General features: G+C 38.1%; 2 protein-coding genes across 7 annotated transcripts in view; one reads left to right on the forward strand and one right to left on the reverse strand.

The window, feature by feature from the left end:
• LOC107273074 (cadherin-99C) overlaps positions 1–21870 on the reverse strand; it is a 63343-nt gene that overhangs the window by 28849 nt on the left and 12624 nt on the right. The window lies entirely within an intron of this gene.
• On the forward strand, positions 16470–21718 carry LOC107273077 (uncharacterized protein C15orf61 homolog). 6 transcript variants are annotated; one of them, XR_001539142.2, is made up of 5 exons: positions 16471–16762; positions 18275–18424; positions 18505–18748; positions 18976–19185; positions 19272–21718. XR_001539142.2 is itself a non-coding variant. In XM_015750887.2 (4 exons), the coding sequence occupies exons 2-4, from the start codon at positions 18326–18328 to the stop codon at positions 19101–19103; spliced, it is 471 nt and encodes a 156-aa protein (XP_015606373.1). In that variant the 5' UTR covers positions 16470–16695; positions 18275–18325; the 3' UTR covers positions 19104–19219. The 6 variants fall into 6 exon arrangements, 5 of the variants coding, with proteins under 5 accessions (XP_015606373.1, XP_015606370.1, XP_015606371.1 ...); XM_015750887.2 differs by lacking the exon at positions 19272–21718 and having other exon boundaries at positions 16470–16695; positions 18976–19219; XM_015750884.2 differs by lacking the exon at positions 19272–21718 and having other exon boundaries at positions 18976–19219.

Consider the following 21870-nt stretch of genomic DNA (forward strand, 5'->3'; position numbering starts at 1 on the left):
AAAAAAAAAAAAAAAAAAAAAAAAAAAAAAAAAAAAATACGATTTTTGAGTTCGATCGGGTGGTCTGACGAGGAGTAGGTTATAAATTCGAGAAATCGTTCACTGAATCGTCATTGTGAATTGTGACTGAATGGGGGTTGGTGGGTAAATCAAATTTTACCTCATACTGAGAAAAAAAATACATAGCTTGAAAATCTGTGTGTGAGGTTTTTTTTATGGGGTAAAACATTTTATTTTTGCTTGGATCATCTTCAAGGCTCGTTTTCACTCTGGATAAGGTTGATGCAATAATTTTGATTCGTTGGGTATAATTTTATGATTTTTTTGGAAATGCACCATTGGTTTGAATATTTTACTGTGACGCAAGTCTTCTGTAGTCTCTCGCGTGTCAAAGGCCTGGGTTCTCATGGTAGCGATACTTGACTGCACGGGTTGTCGTGTATGAAAGAAAAAGCTTAATACGAATCCGGTTTGAAATGGCGCTCAACCTGGTTAACGTTGATAAAAATAGCAACTATTCATTCCCGATTTTATTTTTTATTGTATTATAATTTTAAATTTTATCAGTGCGACAAAGTCTGGAATTTGTAAAAAAAAAAATGAGAATTTAGAAAAGAATTTTTTTCATCTTAATTCCCTCAATACGGAATGGTCGAAGATCAACGTTAATCAGGTTTCGCCGAATGATTAAATTCATGTCATTGGGATATCTCATACGTTCCACTAATGACGCGTCTGTCCGGATCATTTCTAAAAAACACACATATGTACTGGGTAGTCGGGAGAACATTTGCAATACACGTCACAGACTATACCTATATCCCAAGCTTTCCCTGCATTCCATCGATTCTTGAGAATATAGTAAAAACAAGCAGTTTACTCCGACGAATGAAATTCGTAGTAAAATTCACGAGATATCCCAGCGGAAGCCATACCACATTTTTCATTGATTCGATTAAACTTAACGTTTCCTATTTTGTGAAAAGAAAATTAATTATAAAAAATTTACCTGACACGTGTCTCCTTCATTTTTTGACATTCCACAAACATCATTATTCACGCTTGTACGCTTCTCATGACACGTATGGCTGTTTGAGATATTTTCTATGGCTCACGTGGGTGACAGCGACACTTTTATTTATCTTATTTCTCATTCTTCCCTCTACCTTATCGTCGAACAGATGTTACGGAAAAATAGTCTGGCCGACTCGATATATCCTACGCAATGCTAATCATGCGTGGGACGTCACGCACTGAATCTGTTCTACCACGCACGGCCACGTTCTTCGCACTCTGTGGAACACACCTGTTCTTAAGGATTGAGTAAGATACGTGTCTGTATACATATATATATATATATACTATATCGCTCGTCATTGTCCCTTTGCAAAATGCCTTCCTCCAACAATTGCTTGAATGAGCATCGACTGTTAAAGATTTGAATATCGCGCCTGTTTCCCGCATTTCGTTTACGAGCCTCTTAACAGTGGTAGAGCCCAGGAGGAAGAAATTGCAGCTTGAAACTTTACGACGTGGGTACGAAAAACGTTTCGTGTAGTGAATTATACGTGTGATATTTAACGTTGGCGTTTTAAACGGAAGTCGTGTTTTTCTTTTCTTATTAGATTTTCTTGCTTTCTCGTAATACTGGACGAAGACAAATACAGGACCTGGGTTCCTATAGTCGACAGACTGTTACTGTCAGTTCTTTGTAGGTTATGAGTTATATATATATATATATATATATTTTCTCAAAGTCATAAATAAAGATCATGGGGTACAGGGTTTATGTCTCTATAGATATATATTATGATATATATGAATCTTGTATTACGTAATGATGATTTATAGGCCATTTTCTCAAAGTCATAAATAAAGATCATGTTTCTCGTAATACTGGACGAAGACAAATACAGGACCTGGGTTCCTATAGTCGACAGACTGTTACTGTCAGTTCTTTGTAGGTTATGAGTTATATATATATATATATATATATTTTCTCAAAGTCATAAATAAAGATCATGGGGTACAGGGTTTATGTCTCTATAGATATATATTATGATATATATGAATCTTGTATTACGTAATGATGATTTATAGGCCGATTTTTTTTTAATAGCCGAATAAATATCTAAGTTTATAGTGTAAATTTCATTGACGATCCATTGTTTAATTTTTTTCAAATTTAAGACAATCTCGCTTTGTCGCTAATTACGCGATTAGCGATCCCGCAGAGTGTACGAACGAACTTGCGTAATCTTTATGATAAATAAACTTTAACCCGTGTCCCGTTTTACAACCGGCATTACGAAAATCGTCTCGGATCGAAGAGACGATTTCGAAATCGATATTGAACGAGGCATTTATCGATTTTTCAGGTTTCGGGTGAAAGTCGAAATTCGCTCGAGCCGAAGTATCCCGCAGAGTATCGAATGCGTACCAAGAGAAAAAAAAGCTTTGAGAAAAAAAAGTGATTCGCAGATCCGCCATTATGGTCCAGCCTGATAAAAGAATGGTCCGCAGCATCCATACCGTGTAAAAAAAGAACCGGTTTTTATCTCGACTTTCGACAATTCACGGCCATCATTCTTGCGGACCAGAACAAGCCACAGTCAGCTTCCCTGACCTTTGATAAATGTTGCGAAATTTCGGCGGGTCTTTCGAAATCGAGATAACCTCGCGTCCGGTGGTTTACGAGTGTCATTAATCGAAACTTGTAAAATTTCAATTAGCATCCGAGGTATGTAAAATATCGAAATGTCAGACGAAGCAGAATTCTCATAGGGAAGTTTAACCAGGCATACTCACACAAGCATCCATCCTAACCGTTACTTCTCCTCGCACGAGACCATGTGCCATGTCGACGACACTTGTCGACGCGAAGGAGTCAAGTAAAGGTGGAGCCAATAGAAATGGGCGCTCCTTCGCTTCAGTCGAGAAGCTCTCGAAGTGGGCGAGGCTCCCACCGAGTGGAACGCGTAAATGGCTCGCTGCCCATTGATATATGTTAAATGCGTACAAATAAGGACTCGTAGGATCCCGACGCAGGACATTAATGAGAAAAGAGAATAAAGCGTAGTCCAAGCGCCGACCGAAGCGTATATCGTTAAATAGAATTGACACGTGAAAACGAAAAAAAAAAAAAAAAAAAAAAAAAAAAAAAAAAAAAAAAAAAAAAAAAAACCGTCAAACCACAATTTTCTCACAGGTACAATCGCGATAAGTACACGATATACGTAATCGTATAATAAATTATCGAGTCCGACCGTAACGAACGTTGAAGATCGATAAGAAATTCGCTACCGTAGAAAAACCAAACCTTTGTACTCCCGATCGAAGTGAAGCACGTGGTTGAAAAAAAAAAAAATTTTTTTTAAGATCCCCCGATTGCCTCTCGCGAAACATTAATCAGGCATCTCTTTGAAATTCTTCCCTCTTTTATCCCACGCGATCTCAACGTCTTAACAAACGGCGACGCCACCCTCGCCCCGTAATAACCTGCAGTCTCCCTACCGAGCATAGCTCTATGGGAGAATTTAACGTATTTATGCAACGCACCTTTTTTTTTTACGCAGCCTGCAGCTGCGATTCATGCCGATGACCACAAACGGAGGTTCTGCTAAAATACAATGCAAATATACAAGGTGGCTAACCTTGAAGCCGGACACCACCTCCGTTTGCTATTTAGGTGTGTATATATATATATATATATATATATATATATATCGCGTACTCGCAACCAACCAATGGCTTCTTCTAGTACAAACATAAATATCCCACTGGCCAATAAACGTTAATGCATCCTTCGTGAGGAGCATTTACAGCTGCGCCAACATCACACCTTTGCCAGCCAAGTGGAGGCGCATGAGTTCAGGCGGGTCTTTGAGGAGCCTCTATGTTTTGTAAATGAATGAGACGGAGCTTTCAGAGGAAACGAGAGAGAGAGAGAGAGAGAGAGAGGGGAATAGACTTCCTTTGATTTACGTACCGCGGTAAGAAAAGTGCATCGTGCATCGGACAGGCGCCGTGTGGTACGAAATTGCAGCTGCGTGCACTCGATATACGCGATTCCGATGCTAGCACGTGATACCTTCCGATCGATGCAATTATGCACCTGCACGACTTTTACTATATATATATATATATATATATATATATAGCGCTCATGTCGCGTGGCGTATTAGCTTCAATGACAAGTTCGCCTTAAGGCACACGTGTAATTCCCATATGCAAGGGAAATAATTGATGATGCAAATGTTTGTTTACTATCGCGTATCGATGCACTTATGGGTCTTGGTTCAATTTTCACGTGCAATAATTCTTATTGGCAGGTGGTTGGCGAATGGTTAAAACGTCTATAGGTATAATCAATGGGTTTTGATTAATAACGAGGAAATCATTGGACCGTCTATTCAGTCCTCTGTACCATCCTCTGTGATTCTTCAGAACGTAGCAAATCATACTGTTTAATATACTAGGTGATGACGAAGTTGTACGTGTTATGTAAAAAAAATTTTTTTTTTAATAATTTCTGCGTATTACGCAATTGTATTCTAATATCTTTCGTTTTACGTGAAAATTCAGAATTTCAATGTTAACGCAAGTTCAATGAACTTTTTGCTTCGAGTGTATTTTTTTTTTGTATCTATGCTCATGTTAATTCATTGGTCAAATCTCAATCACGTATGCACAATATGTGCACGGTTACCTGTATGCTTATGCGTGGCGACAGCTTGCGAACCACACTCACGCACTTTTCAGTATAATCTTGTTTGAATAAAAATCCAAGTAACGGTATAGAATCACCTCAGTCTTAAGGCTCGCGGCCTCGGAGAAATTATACAAACCAGTCGCGCGCTGCGGAGAATTCCACGTCTTTGGTTAGTTAATAACGTTGCAATTAATGCAAATTTTGCGGTTTGTTAATAAAGTACCGATGCACGTAACTGCACGTGGACGACCTTACGTCTCGAAGAGTTCAGTTCGTAGCAATTTGCCGGCAGAAGGTTGGTACACCTTGTTGCTGTAAAATAGGTGAGATATATTGGCGGATAATAACACGTACGCTGGGTTCACCAGGTGTAGTTAGTACGTTGCCAACCTGGAAACACTAAACGGTAGCCTCTTCTTGCACCTGCTTGTAATGGTGGGAAAACTTGATAAAAAAAAAAGTATATTCATTATGCATCTATATTTACCTGTCTTTGGATAGCCTTAAAATATGACAAGTTAGGGCTCTTGATTATATGCAATTTTGTATGCATATTTAAGATGCATTTGGTGGTGCATCCATAGGATGCATGAGACATCGAACTCGGCCGCTATACCCGTAAGAAGTGCACTATGAGTTACGTGGTGACTAACGTGAACGTATTTCCGCAGATTTGAAAATAAATTACGACTATGAACTTCTGCGAACTGTTACACTGCATTTTAGCTGGTTACCTTTTTCCAAACTGGGTCGTGAGCTAATAATGCATCAGTCGCAGTATGCAGGTCTGCTTAGTTGAAAGAGGAATACAATGCAGTTGCGTAAGTGAAAAAAGTACTGTGTAAGGTAATCAGTAATTAGACTAATGCACGTCTGATTTTATATGTGCAAGTTGGTATTCGCCATTAACTCGAAGTAGCAAATCTAATAGGAAAATACTACTGGTAGGTTATAAAGAAAAGTTGTTGAAAATGCATAGTATATCTGTATATGCATCGCTCCTCCTTTCATACTTAGCTACAGGCTGTAAAGTTGAAAAAAAAAAACAGAGATCGTTATGTTCGTCTGTTTTGAAAAATACATCGATGCTCATTATGGACTCGTTAAATGTCTATGTCGAAAGTTTATAACACGAGGGCTCCGTTGGGTGGTTATGAAACAATCCCATTTGTAAGAGTAACGTGTATTTTCAACGATCGACAAACAACTTGATTTCTTATACCACCCGGTATACCGTATGGAATATATATCTCGTCTTATCGAAACGCAATGTTATGCTCGGTAAAGTTTTACAAACTGCTACGTTCAGAAGGTAAATCTTCCGTACGATAAAACTGGCCCGTTTCCCTTAAATTGGCAATATCCGGGTAAAGTATTATGAAGAAATTCAGTGTAGATCGGTTTATAGATACGGAACGTCCTCGAATGGACCAATCGAGATGTGAAAAATGAGAAAGTTTCGACTGAATCTAAGTAGCTGCAATGAAGTTGCGTATGAGGATGAAGAACAAGGTGGATCATTAAATTTTGCAAATTCTTCAAAATTATATTACACTTTTACTTGAATAACAAATTTTTAACCCCCCCCCCCCTCCGAAAAACAAAAAGATGGAAAAAATTATAGTACCTTTACCTAGTGTTCCGAGGAGTATAAAACAGCTGGGGGGACACGTACGATATGGAAATTCTAAGTGGTTATACATTATATTAGTCAGACGATAACATAACCAACATCAGCCATGTCAATCTGATCACACAGTAACGTATCTACTGTGTATCTTTTGCTTCGACCATAACGATCGTACATCCCGCCAATAATTTTCCACTAGCATCCCTTAGCACCCTGCTGAACTGCACGACCGTGAACTCGTAGTTAAAAATACGTGATAAATTTTTTTTTCAATTTTGAGATTAAAAAAAAATTCAATTTCATACATGCCGCAACGAAAAAAATCTAATTAGTGAAATAAAAGCCCGTTAATCTTCCTCGTTGCTTCCCACCCATTAAATCCAGTATGATCCAACCTGGACTACAGGTGCATTCAAAAGTAACGGAAACGAGTCTTAGCGTCTCTAAGAACCGGATGACGCTTCCACACTGACGGATCACAGTTAAAGCTCCCCCCCAGGGTAGTGCAATTAAATGATCGATTTATGGATCCCGTATATCGTTCCGCACCGGATACTCGCGCAACTGACGTTCTCTAATGACGTACCAGTATCGCATACCTACGATTCACGAGTAGCCGTTCAATAGATATATATATATATATACACGAGCAAAGAATCAAAGCACTCTATAGCTTTGGCTACGTGGATTTCTTTCTCCGTTGAACATTAACGCTTCCTCGTCCAGTAGCACAGGCTATACGTACACGATCCCCTAGACGGTACAGATGCTCCAGGGAAACCGGCTTCGGCGTTACACGCGCGCTTATTCGCCTAATGAGAAATCCCCTTTACAAGGTGTTTTCACAGAGCGTGCCGCGACGAACTCACCGAACGCGACGACGGCAGTGAAGATGCCTCTCTCATCGAGAATGCCACGTGTGTCGTCATGAGAAATCGATGGGTATTCTCGAAAAGGGCATTACTGTAAACCCTAATGGTTTGTCCGATCAAACGATATTCTTCTCTTCCCGATGATATTGCTGTACGAGAAAGTCGAGCTATGCTCCGAGTATACATATATACACAAAGTATAGATAGGAACGTTTCAATCGACGCAAACCGACCGCTCGTCACTTTGTCAAGTGTAATTGGGATCGAAGGAAGAAGTACAGTCGCGTCGTTATAAGGACAGAATTTTATTAGGAAATACGATTTAATTAAGGGCGAATGACGATTTAATGTATTTATAGGCAGAAACTTTTAAACGGCTTTATACGCTTCGTTGCTTTCTTGTCGCAGCATCGTCTATGACACCCATATGGTGTCTATATAGTATATATATACTCTTATAGGGACTAGTCCTATGGACTTTTACAAGTCTCTTCCTTCAGACTTTATTTGAATACACGTTACGCTTCTCGTGCCTTCTTTCACGTCTTCGTAGAGACGCACAAAACCAGTTCTATGAGTATGCAGACAATGCTCACCACTTGGTTTCGTTCTCACTGTGTATACATGTATATATAACGGAGGATTCAGCTGCCGTGTAGTCACGCATGCAGCTGCACGCATGGATGCGTGCATACGTGAATCCCGAAGGTGGAGCACGCGATTTGCTGTCTCTGAGAAAACAAATATCTATAGCTCTGCATACGGGAGTATGTATATCCATTTTATAAGGGGTGTATATGTATATATACTAGTTTTTACTCCCATACTCAATTTAATTGGAACCCCGCGGATCGGGTATGGTCGACCGTCCAATGTTACGTTATGCTGGGCGTAGCTGGTGGATTTTCAGAAATGCACGAAGATTCCTTCTACTTTCTTATAATGGATGGGATGCGTGTGTTCTACGTAAACCGAGGTTCAACATATTTGCACGCAGAAATCGTGTAAGAGGAATCTCTTTGGGGTTTGTACGTGTCACGTAATAGGATTACCACGTATCCAGGAGCGTGACGAAATTTTTTTTTTTTATCCAAGATATTACTTAATCATCCTGATTGCATGCTGCGTTACACGAGCCAATGACGATATGGTTTACCTCGTTTTGCGAAAAAATTTTTTAGCGTTTTTCATATATTTTATGTTGCTTGTATATGCGTATTTATGTGAGGACTCTATATCGAATTGTAGATATATCTATGTATAGTAACAGGTTTAATTAGACTACTGGATATTAGATACGCAATGAGGCATTAATGGCGATAAAGATAAGAGCTGGGACAATTTTTTTTTTGTTTAATGTGGTAATATTATAAAATGCTATTTTTATCATATGTTCATCCAGCTCAAAATATTCGCACATTGATGTTCACCGTACGTGAAATAACACGTGCTTTCATTGGACACTGATGATATTTAATTGAAAGGATTTTCTGCTCTTCGGCAGCAGAACATTGATATGCGTATATGCGAATAATAATCATGACGCTTGGAAACGAAGGATTCGCAAACGTGCTCGTATGGCGATTCTATTGGAAATCAATAGCGTATAATCCTATAGGTGAACCAAAAATTGTTTTTGTCTGAATTGAACGCTGATTTTCATGAAAATATCTGCCAAGTATGGTAATATAAATTTTTGATGTCTCGTCGATACTAAGGAAAATTATAAAAAATTTTGTTCGGTTTAGCGGACTTGAGCAGAATTGCGAAAACCATGCGAAATTTGTCTCTGGCAAATATTTTTCTTATTATCGTAAAATATTACGGCAGCGCAGTTACTTTGCTTTTGCGACATTTTCTACCGTTTAGAATATCCCGCTGAGAATATTACAGTGCACCATTTGATGGTCCATTCCTGTCATCTCGGTATGACCTTATTATGCAAAATTTCATCAGTACGACCCAGCGCTAACGGTTTAATGGAAGCCAGATGTAATTTCCCGAGAATTGCAGGAGACAATGCGATTGCCGCCACTTTGCGACAGAGATTGGCACATGAAGATTCGTGCGGCTTATTATAAGATATCCCAAGGAAACCAAGTACGGGAATAATAATAATAGTAAACGACGAGCTGATCGTATCCGCGAGACAATTCAGCGCCATTTTCTTCGAAGTTGGCAAAAAAAAAGAATTTTGCACAAGACACTCGAAAAACCTAATCAGCATAAAGTACCGATAATCGATCGTTCCGTCGATCCACAGATAATAAAATTTTATATTAAAAAAAAAATCGTAAATCGATTTTAATTTTTGCAAAAAATGCTCAATTAATCCAATAACAAAAATATAATGGTTTAACATAAAAGTATAATTGACCCTGTGCATCCCACGTTTTGCCGAATGCAATGGCGTAGTGAGTTTTTCATTGACGTCATCGGTTTTCAACAAAGTCGCGGGCGACTGTAAATTTCATTCGCCACGCTAAATCCACTTGTTAACGAACAGTTGGGAATCTATATACGTCCCTGGTGTTAGTAAACTCGCAGCATCCCACGTTTTACATCCCGATCTACTTTCTGCTCGTTACCGCAGGATCTACTGACGCAGAATCTATTGCGCGATTCGGTGGCATTCATCATCCTTTACGCAACAGTGACTCCAAAGTGTACTTTCCGCGAAATCGCTGTAATTGCGAATGTGTCTGCAAGAGCTTGAGAATCTTTTACGTCGTCGACGAAAACTACGAGATTATTTTCAACTATGGCTTATAACGTGGTCGTCGCGACGCTGTAAAATGAATCGTTCGACGTCGTACTATATGTATATATACACGCTATATCCACTTTCCTTACGCCATTGCACAGCAATACCGGATGCAAGTGCATATCTTCCTGCATCCCGTGTGAGGAACATTGCACTCTGACTGCAGACCGTGACGTAGCAGTGTGCGAATAAAAAACGGAAGTAAATAAATATATAATATAAAAGAGATTGATATCGTCGGTTATAAACGAACGGGACTGTACCGGTAGAAATTAAATTTGGCAAAAAAAATTTTGTTAGGAGATAAATCAAAATTTTGATAAAAATTCACAACGACTTTACGGGGGTGTCGCTTGAGAATTTTTGTTGCACAGAAAAATTCGAAAAAAAAAAAATATATAACCAGAATTTTCGCGAGAATCGACATTGGAGTAGCGTCGAAGAGCCACGTTGGTGGATGCATTTCCAGGGAGCGAGAGCCGCGGGGAACCGTGGCGAGTAACGACGCTGCAAATTGCGCGAGGATTCGCGATCGTAAAGTCGCGACGATTATATTGGACCGAGCGTGGTTGAAAAGCAGAGGATATTCTGGGAACGAGAAAGAGAGGGGAAAAAAATATTAAAAACGTTTCGCGATGTAAAATAAAAGCAAGAATAAAAATACAAAGCTCGTGAAAGCTTGTTTCGCGAGCTTTTTTATGGTGAACGAAGAAAAAAAAATTTAATCGATATCGATTAGGTCACCCGAGTCTCTGTATGACGTAACGCGAAAATGCATTTATCGCCACGTAAATTTGAGTAAAGATTATCAAACTTGAATATAACGCAATAATGTAGAACGAGATAAACGATTTCCATGAGTTCAAGAATAGTCGTTATCATACTTTATTATATGTATATATATATATACACACACTATGTGTATATAAATATGCGCCGAGTTGAAATACTACTTGGAAATGAAAGCCGCGCATTACGTGGTAAGGATCTCTAGACAAGATAAGAGATGCATCCCATCTCTCAAGCGCAGCATCCCAACTGCCTCTATGATATACGCATTGTACCAGTGACCTCTCTTTGGAATGAATAATTTCCTAGTAAAGGTAAAAAATAAAAAATTGCAAAAATACTCAGATAAGAAAATGGAAATTTTTCGAACGATAATAGAATTTTGTAATGACTAATACTGTGTGTACACGGGTCCAGATGTGATCACATCGGATTACAGAATAGCCACGCCTATGTCCTAAGATCGCAATGTAAATGAAGATTATTCCTGTTTCGTAAGCATACAGAAACGTATCCAACACCTGCCCTACGATTCCATTCTAACCTGGCGTTTCCTGTTTCTTTGCTATACCTATACGTCAGGTCTCGCGTTACAGACAATGGCATCTACAGTGAGAGAGCCTACTTTTGTTTTCGGACTTAGGATTTAGAAAGCAGCCCAACACGCAATGACAGCCGTTAACGACCACGAGAACCCGTGTACACGAGGACAGCAGGAAGAGGCTAGAAAAGCTAAATGGCCGTGATGGTTTTGCTAATTACTTCCAGAACCGTGAAATCGAGCATTAGATGACCGATGCTTCATTGGAATGTACATTCGACATTGTCATATGACGTATCGTGAATTTGAATTTGAAAAATTTTCACTTTTTTACCGTTTACGTGGACACCTCGTGTAACACGTGTATTTACGTAATATAGGCCTATCCTCCATTGTCGGGAAATTATTTCGCTCTTATCCTGCATTGCGTATCGCGTGCTCGTGCGATTAACAGAAGCCAAGCAAAGCGGAGCAGTGGAATAATGATACAGGTAGAAACGCGTAAGCTATAACATTCCTATCTAAGTATCGGCGTGTAGTCAGTAATTCGAAATAGGATAAAACTGAGGGAACAATGCTTGTATATATGTATATACCCATAGAATGTGGCATGCAGCAAAAATCCGAGCGTGTTGGGCTCTGGGTACTTTAAAGCGATATGGATTGGATAGATACATTTGCGCTTATTGAAATTCTAACCTACTTTTATTTCGAGCATATAAATTCTACGGGAACCGTTACCTCGTGGGACTATTGTTTAGGGAATGGAATTTTTTGGAAAAAATAAATCTTTTGCAATAATCAAAATTTGCAATAATTCGAGAAATTTGGCCAGTCGTAAATTCGAATATCTTTTATCTATTGCACCACACGAAACTCGAATCACTTGGAATGCACTTTGTATTTCTGACGTGATACTTATTGCAAAAATTTAATTTTTTTTTTTTCTAATTCATAAAAATTACTTGCAGTAATTACGACAGGGATACGACTGAGGAATAAGTAAAACTCGATGGTGAATGTTTGTATTATTAAAAGGAACATATACATATTGCGCAGTAGGGACTTAATATCGCAAACGAAAACCTCACGAGTCTCATAGTTACGCAGTTGGTCGATTCCACGAGTGTTATGCATATTTTAAATAATATACGCGGAGGTTACAGGTATACATATATAACGTATGTAACAGACTTAAAAGAATTTTTCAAATTTTTCTACAGCTCCATTGAAATTGCATACACATTGAAAAGGATCCTTGCGCACATTCCTAGTACTTGTTGCCGTACGTCTATCGATAAAATATTCTTTCGAAATCGCATGCCGAGTTAACGTAAGGTAATTACAAGTGCAAAAAAATGTTTTAATTATTAACTTTATAAACTCATCCAGCCACATTCTGTTCCTCTTGAACGAAACGCCAATGAAACGAATCGTCATGATTCAGCGCGCAGCTGGTGAGCACGCGGTGCCTGTTGGATACTTTGCGCCGTTGCTACTAGGTAAAATTAAAGTATTGCCTAATAATAGTTGGCTACATCGAAATTCGATACGTTGGTAATCATAAGAGCGAGAGAGAAATCTTAACGTACGTATATATAAAAGTGAGCAAGAATGACAACGATACAGATATATATAAAGAGAAAGAGAGAGAGAGAGAGAGAGAAAATGAGAAAATGAGATAAAAGAAGGAAAAAAAAAAATAACAAATTTTCTCCTTGATTCTACATCGACACCTTATTGATTAAGTTAGAAACCAATAATCGCAATAAAACCGAGTCATGAATTTTCTAGTCACCAACCATACTTCATCTTTAAATAACATTGTAATCCCGACCAATGTCTGAACTCACTGAATGCCGTCCAAATAGACATATACATATCGGCTATTGGTAGCACGAGGAAGAAGTAAAAAACGGGCGTGGGAGCCCTTCTGGCTGAATTTCGAGAAGATTATATACGTAAAGGAAGATTATACAGGAGGAAAGGTGAAAGAGTGACGGAGGTCGAAGGGGCCAGAGAGGCGGAGGGATAGAATTTGTAGAGCTAAAAGAAGTAGTAGTACAATGAGGATATCAGTGTTAGTGGGTAATCCGAGTAAAAGAAACGGATGGGAAAGAGAGGAATGCAAAGGGGAAAGGCAAAAGAAGCCTCCGGCAGGAGAAACTGAATATCTTTTGTATTATTTCTCTATTTCTTTCTCCCTTCGAGACACTTAACCGCCAACCACTAATCTTCGAGCGCACTATGCATAAGATACCGCAGGAAGGCAAGAAAAATTATTTGATCCCTGTAATACTTCATTTCTCGCGAGTCGTCAGTCATTGGCCATTAAATTCAGTGGAAGAAATTTAATTATATAAATGCATAATTTTCAATGGCTAGACGGGTAGGGCACTGATGCGCGAAATCAAAGCAGGTAAATCTTTCCGAATTCCTCTGTAGGTGTTAAAACGTTGCTGGACTTCTGTCGTCAAAGGTGACAGTGATTCGATTAGAAAAAATGTATACTACGAACTGCAGTGATAAGAAGAGATTTAAAATCAGTGTAAAGTATCGACGAACCATGATTATTATTATTTTGAAAATTCAAATATGTAATAAATTGTATGAAATTCAATTATGGCTATTTTCGAGCGATAGATCGGTATCGCTGAAAAGGGGTCTATGTGTGAAAAAGAATTAAAGGGAGAGAGTGGCAGCTATAACTAGTCCCGAACAAGTACTGATTATTCTATGGCGTAAGGTAGGATGATAAACGATCGATTGATGGATTTGACTGTGGAAGGATTATTGGTTATCGAGTCTGGTACCGTTATCGGCTACAAACGTATCTTACGGTTCTAGTATTGAAATTTCGAAACGTGGATGTCTCTTCGCGTCTATAAATTGCGTATAATGAAGCAACAGGTTCACGCGCGGCTGTTTCGTCTTGTGAAATCGTAGTGCCGATCAAAATAAGCAACGCGGTTTCCTGAATATAGCAGGACTATACTGTAGTCGAGTTTCGTTTAGTACTCTTTGCACATACTGTACTACCGATCTTTGAGCATAAATCGTTAATCGATCCAGGGTCGAGGGTATCATATTTATGGTACATGTACAAGGACTATACGAGTATAGGTATATATATATGACGAATCTGATGACTTTGAAATTTTATTGGAAAATATAAAAATTTTTTATATAACACATTTTTTTTTTTTTATAAAGGTGAATTTTCACTAGTCGATTTGTCGCTGTCGTTAGATGCTTTTGCGACCAGCTCAGGATCAACTGGGAAAATATATTGTTGGCCGAAGAGGAATGACTTTTGAATTTTAACGAAGACACGTTTAATTTGTCCTAGAGATATACTGACTTCCGGTGGGAGTAATATTTTAGAGAAGAATCTAGACTTTAGTCAATTTGCGCAACGGATTCAGGTTTATAGATGTTGTTCACGCAGAAGTCACAAAACGTGTTATGGGAATTAATACAGAGAATTGCACGAAGACCGTCAAACAGCATGGGAATATAGATAGACACAGCTAGGAGAAATTAAAGTAATAAAATGCATCCCTCGTGCACTGTAAATTCAAACGAGGTGAGAGTAATTTTATATTTTATAGAAAATTACGTTATTACGTTTCAGAATTCGCTCGGGCGTAGGAAAATATCCAATTTCTCTTCTTTTTTCGTTTTTTTTTTTTATATTACTACTTTTTATACGTTTCAACGAATCCTTATGAAACGAAATATTATTAGATTATTACAATCTTCTTTTTTTTCGACGACTAATCGATATTTTCATTTTTTTTTTTTCCTTTTTTTTCATTGAATATGCGTTCCTTATACTATATACACAATTTGTCGCGCTCACAAAACTGTTTTTCCAATATTCCACTATCGAGAAATATTATTAGCACGTGACACGACATCGTGCACGCACGTAAGATACGAGACCAGCAATGTGACAAGAGGATGACTAATCGGAGAACGTTCTCGATATATTTCTAAGTCCACGATGACATCAAGCGCATTAACGAACAAATTATATTCAACCTTCGAGAACTTTGACGAGTCTGAGAAAAGAATAAAAACATTGTTTTTCATAAACTGAAAGAAAAAATCTTAAGAAATATTACGACTATTGTTTACTAAAAAGAACAGTGTAATACATAATTAAATTTTCGTATGGATATTATCGTTAAAAACTACAAAAGAATCAGCTGTCTCTTACATGCATACCACATTAAAGACTCAGCTTCTGCATATTTAGCATACTGGTTCTGCTCGTGGACATTGATATAAGACAAAAGTTTAAATAGTTAAAGAAAATAATGTTATCCAGCACCAGGAACCAGATGGTCCACAGTGAAGGTATGCCGTCGGATTTAAAAATAGGAAAGATGAATTTTCGTTTACGAGTATAAAAATGCATGAGCGATTATTCGAGACGAGTCTCATGCGCGTTCACTTGATATTAAATCCAAGCCCCGGGAGTAATTTCTATCCTAGCATATATAAGAACTCGTAAGATAATCTCCAAGAGACACAACTTGGCGCATCCTGATTTACCGAGGAAACCCGACAATTCATGAGCTGTGCACAGATACACAGTACACGACTGCGTTCCACTAGTCCACATTGTGGTTGCGCCATGCGAATCGAGCATAACCGTAAAATAGCCTCGGATAGTAGTAAATCATATCTCGAACACCGGAAATGCGATACCGATTCTCAAGCGGTGCTCTGTCACGTTTAACTGCACAAGCAGGTACGTGTACCTGTTCGAAAGTGCGAAGGAGCATAGGTCAAAGGCCTTGGCTATAAACTCGTTCGAATGAAAAAAAAAAAAAAAAAAAAAAAAAAAAAAAAAAAAAAAAAAAAAAAAAAAAAAAAAAAAAAAAAAAAAAAAAAAAAAAAAAAAAAAAAAAAAAAAAAAAAAAAAAAAAAAAAAAAAAAAAATTGAAAAAAACATCCGTAGAAAAGATTCACTGCATATTACGAAGATAGTAGACGCGCACCGGTATCCCAGCAGCGTTCGAACTGTAATTACGGCAGTAAAGCATTGTGTAAGAAATTGACTAAAAAAATCAAATGAACCGAAGAGAAAGAAATGCTGCGTTACGTTTCGTAAAAGCGCGCCGAACGTATCGGAAAGAACGGCGTGACGCGAGCGACTCCAGTCAATTTTAGTCTCGGCAGTGACCTGGTTAGACGGTTTGTGCCGCGCGGCGTCGTGCAGCCATGTTTCATTAACGCATGCACAGCAGCACGCCCGGGACGGGCCGCGTGCTTGCATACGTATTTATTTTCCATGATCACTCGTACACTTGACTAGTGGAACAGTGCGTACGTGCACGGAAATGAAACAGTGGTAATCGCAGTACGGATATTCGTCTAGTACGTAAAGCCGGTCGCGTGCCTCTTCGCTCGGCTGACGGAGTGACTCTGCGCATGCGTGGACTCGGTGAGTCGACGTGGAGTCTTTTAACGTACCGCGCATGCGCACTGAAAGCGCGTCGAGCGTTATGAATTCAAATAGGAAACTATTGTCACTTTTGATTTTTCGTTGTTCATACGAAATCGAGTGTAAACGTCGGAATAAAATCACGAGTATACGATCGATAGGTAATAAAGTAATTATCTGGGCTATCTTTAGTGTAACTGTGGGAATCCCACTAGAACGTAGTAAAAGAGTAAATATATTAGGATGACGTCGCTAAATGGCAGCGTGTATTACGGATCGTTGGGTGCTTATTCGAGTCTGAACGGTCGTATGGTTAATAAAGAACGTCTATAATTTATTTAGCATATTGTGACAATAGTGAACTCCGATTGAATAGCCAGTAGAGTTTTGTGCATAAAATAAAATAGTTCGAATAAACACGTAATTATGTCTGGTGATAACTGGCTGTTTGCGTTAATAGAGATATTTGAGAAATCTACACACGTATTCAAGATCGAAATAAATATATTATAATTTTCTTCGCTATAGTATATATTGTCAGTACTGTACACGCTCTCTGTATTATGCCATTATAACGTCCTACGGATTTGCATAAGTCTCTAGTTCTTTGCACCTTACATCTTGCAACTGACAACCACGATCACCTCTGCGTTCTCTGCGCATAATCAACCGGAAATCATAAAAGTCCCCTTTATCCATACAGTGTGGGATATGCTTGACTACATGGTGGGTGGATTTACTATAGAGACTAAAGAGCAAAACAGATACGAGCTTTGATCCAGGATAGTTACATGGTCCGTATAGTATGTTTTTGCTTTAGTAGCGGAGCTTGATTAATGCTTGATTACGTGTTAATTAACGTATTTGAATCGAGATATTTTGCTTGCGTAACACTGTCGTGCGAAATTGGAATTTCTCAGAATCCCAATTAATACGCGAAACTCTCGAAGCTGGGAAATCACACGTGATGCACACGTAGCCGGAGGCCTCGGAAGTTATTTGCGATCTTCGACTTCCGGTTCGGGACAATGCAAATTGCAACACGTGGTACCTGGCGAAACACATACTACGTGCTTGTACGAGACGGCTATACTTTCTGGGAATTTTACGAAATGTGCACAATAAGCGTTACCTGATTCTCATGAGAATTTTCTTAGGTTTTTTTTTTTGTTTTTATACTGGATAATTAACTTTGTGGCTTGTCCCCGAAAGTTATGACCTCGTAATGTCCAAATTTCATACTTTCTATCGTTACCCTTTGTTTTAGTAAAATTTCACGTAAGATTGAAAATTTGCTATTTGACTCCCATCTGGTCGTTGGCAATTGGCAAATTGTCTTCGAATTCGCATTAGAAAGGCGATTCCATAACGTCACTGCTATTATCTGAATCGATATAAGAAATTCTATACTGGCGATTCTCGAAGTTTGCATCGTTCCCAACACACCCATTTTATTCTGAAACGTGACACTAATATTGATTTTCTTTGCGATCGTAAAATGAATCGATATAGATCGACGTGCCAGAAATTCCTGAAAAGCACTGAAAATCAAGAGTATCCCAGATGGTCTCCAGTTCGAGAATTCTAGGAAACAAATTCCTCTCACGTTTAAAAGGATTTTGGAAAACGTCAAAAAACCTTGAAAAACCACTAGCATCCGAGGTCAGTTACCATATTGAATTATTATTATGAAAAATTGTAATTCCTTAATTATCCTTTTTTCTTTCCAATTTTAATAACAGGTCTTGACCAGCTATCTAATCCAGACAAATGAACCACCCTGGACCTCTTACTTTGTTAAGTGCTCAGACATAGTCAATGATCAAAGAGGGATGTCACATTTTAATTGGCCAGTCGGCAGCAGCAATTATCATATCTTAAGGACTGGCTGTTTTCCTTATATCAAGTATCACTGTACCAAGAGACCCAAACAGGACCTGAGCATGGAAGACAAATTTTTCAAGGCGATCAAGATAGTTAACCTTGGTATTCTTACTCTTGTATTACAGTAGCAAGAAAAACAGACCTGCCGTTCCAATATATTCATGACGTTACTCCTTGTAGAGCTCAGATCCGTTCGCCATTAAATCCCAAGAAAGTAACCATCGTATGATCCCAACGGTTCATATCTGAATGAAAATAACATACGTTAAGAAATGCAAAATTCATATAAATATCCACGTAATCGCTCAATGTCATATCCTCCAATCCAGGAATACCAACCTTGATGTATGGATTGGCAGCTACCCAATTGATTAGACATCAGGAAATTGTAAAGACACCCCGAGGGGACGTGACGATTTACTTTTTACTACCGGAAGACAAAGGAGCCAGATACTGATGTGTCAGGACGACACCCATACATGATACATAGGTCACGACTACAGAGTACCAAACATCTTGACCTTGTAGATTGGTACCAGGTACCATATTAATAATTACAGTATAAAAAAACAATTAATTAACATAATTGTTCATTAATTCCACTTTTGACCTCCGCTTACATAAGTATCCGAGTATCTGGGATCCACGTATCGGATACGATGAATCAACTTGGACCATCGTCATAGATCACTTCCCTGCGGGTAGCCTGGTTGGGCCATGTCAAAGTGGAAGTGATAACGCACCGAGTTATTAACGTCGTGTTTTAATTAGTTACTCGTGTTCTCGCTCACGTGTCTACGCACAATATTCGATATCCCGATAGATCATTAAGCCCTGATAAAATCTGTCGCTCCAACTATTGACATTTAACGTTCGAAGATTTATGCGCGCACGTGTTTCCTGTACGCGATGCATAATAATTTTTATTAATTATACATATATACGTATATATGGGTATACACGTGCGTTCGTTGCTTCCATGGCAGCAGTGTACGTTCCTAGATCGGCTGACCAGCTATAGGCAAGGTATACGTATATACTTTGAGTTGAGGATAAACCGCCTACGTTCACCCGGATTGACGTTTATGGCTGGACTGTACGTATTCACTTTAAGATAAGAAGCTGCCTGATTGCGTGTACCATATGCGACAAATGATATAAAGCACGTGTACCTAGTATCGAGAGAACTATTAATAATTATTTTATAGGTATACTAAAGTGACACTTTTAGTTTATTACTTTTATAAGGGACTGTAGCTCTTGTAGGTGAACTTTATTAGTCTTGGACTTGTCAAACTATTGGATGATTGTCTATCTTTTTTTTTTTTTCGGCAAGTTACCAACCTTAAGAATTGTCTGTCTATAGTCTCCGAAGGCGAATGGATCTCGGATAAATGTGAATGGTCTTTCAGGGTCAATTCTCATAAGCCACCGAGACATTCTACTGTGAGAGATTCAATTTCGTGGGCATTCGTAGTACCATTATTAAATTTTACTTGAATAATTTTTTTCTAGCAAACCTATTTTCTTACGGTTCCTTCAATTTTGTGTAATTCTCTATTTTTCACTGTGACACGTTCTTTGACTTTGAGTTGGGTCTTTTTTTGAATACTGTATCTAGGTGGTTCACCAAGTACTCTAATCGAACTTTCTCTATCTGTACGTAATAGTTGGTATACGTAACTATTTCAATTTACATGTTATATACCGTATGTAGTTGCCGGTTACGTCTTTAGGTCTTTTATTAATAATTAGAAATTTATATCAAGTAAATAAAGGATTTTTTAATATCATCTACCTAGTAATCCGATTATACGTTAAACTCACGGAATCCACTGTAGGCAATTTTTATAATTACAAACTTGTAATTTAATTAACGACTTACCTTATAATGTATTAATAAAATAATTAAATCATTATATAAGTACGTCAACACACGTTGAACTTTAAGTAAACATTAATGCAACACAGACCAACCAAGAAACCAGTATAATTTTTTCCTACTTATCAAGAATCAAACTAATAAAAATAATTGGAAGTTTGTCCGATCGAAAGAAATTAAAAGCATTGATCGGTAAAACATAATATCTACTCATTATCCGCTATAGTCATACTCGAGCTAACGATTTCTAATTCCCTCAATATGTAAATTGAAATTACACGGAAAGAACAAAAAAAATTGCTAAAACTCCCGGCGAACCGTGAAATTATATAATGCGTTCTCACAAGCATATACTGCTCTGTATACGTAAATTTAGGTGTGAAGCCTGGATGTCGGTACAACAGATTTCTTCTACATCGTAGAAATAATGCATATTCCATATACAACGGTCACGCCTTTACTCTCGTGGAACGCATTGATTAATATATTAATTAACGCAGTCTGCTTTCACCTCGCCGCAAACTCACCCAAAGACTTTCCCCGAATTTCACTATAAGTGCACCTCGGGTTTTGCCGTATAACCGATTTAACATATTTCTCCTATTTCGACGAGCCAGTAACACGATATCGTGCAATAATAGCGAAACGCTTGCATATCCATTGAATATACACAAACATATATATATATATATATATATATATATGTAAAATTGTGCACCCATATATATACATACGTATATACGAAAGTTAACATAAAAAGGGGTGAAACTTCGAGCAACGTTTTGTTCACAAATGGCGTTTAATTTGTTTTTCTGTAGAAACAGCATTAAAATGACTACTGCGATTACTAATCATTGTATCTGACCTCATCGATATTAGAGATTTCGAAAGCGTCGCTCTTACCACAGTGATCGTACAGTCACTTAATTTCTTTTTTAAGCGTCGACAAATTAAGCTGCACTGTAGAAAAAAAATCGTATAACGCTATTTATCAGGTGTCAGATAATTGTCCTTGCTGGACGTCCAGTAGACGCCTGGAAGACGTCACTGCCACGTTGGGCACAATATAATCAATTATCGTTTACGAATAAGCATTAATCCAATTATCCAAGACTGATTTACCTGACTGAACATAATCCAGCATATATGTTGCCCTTTTTGTATTTTGACGTTTTGGAATGTGATATATATATATATATATATATATATATAATAAAGCATTAAAAACCGACTGCCAGATTGAAGCCATGATCGATGCGTTATACACAAGCATATACCTACACTATACAGATATAGTATAATTGACTTTAGATAAGAATAATAAAGCATTAAAAACCGACTG

This window comes from Cephus cinctus, unplaced genomic scaffold (assembly GCF_000341935.2).
Source record: "Cephus cinctus unplaced genomic scaffold, Ccin1 Ccin1_scaffold1362, whole genome shotgun sequence".
NCBI lineage: Eukaryota > Metazoa > Arthropoda > Insecta > Hymenoptera > Cephidae > Cephus > Cephus cinctus.

Bases quoted from the DNA above. Each gene is read 5' to 3' on its own strand.
- LOC107273077 (XM_015750887.2), top strand. From the start codon at position 18,326: ATGGTCTCCAGTTCGAGAATTCTAGGAAACAAATTCCTCTCACGTTTA. The intron at 18,425-18,504 runs GTCAGTTACCAT...TTTTAATAACAG, and splicing joins AAAAACCACTAGCATCCGAG to GTCTTGACCAGCTATCTAAT. The intron at 18,749-18,975 runs GTATTCTTACTC...CCTCCAATCCAG, and splicing joins GATCAAGATAGTTAACCTTG to GAATACCAACCTTGATGTAT.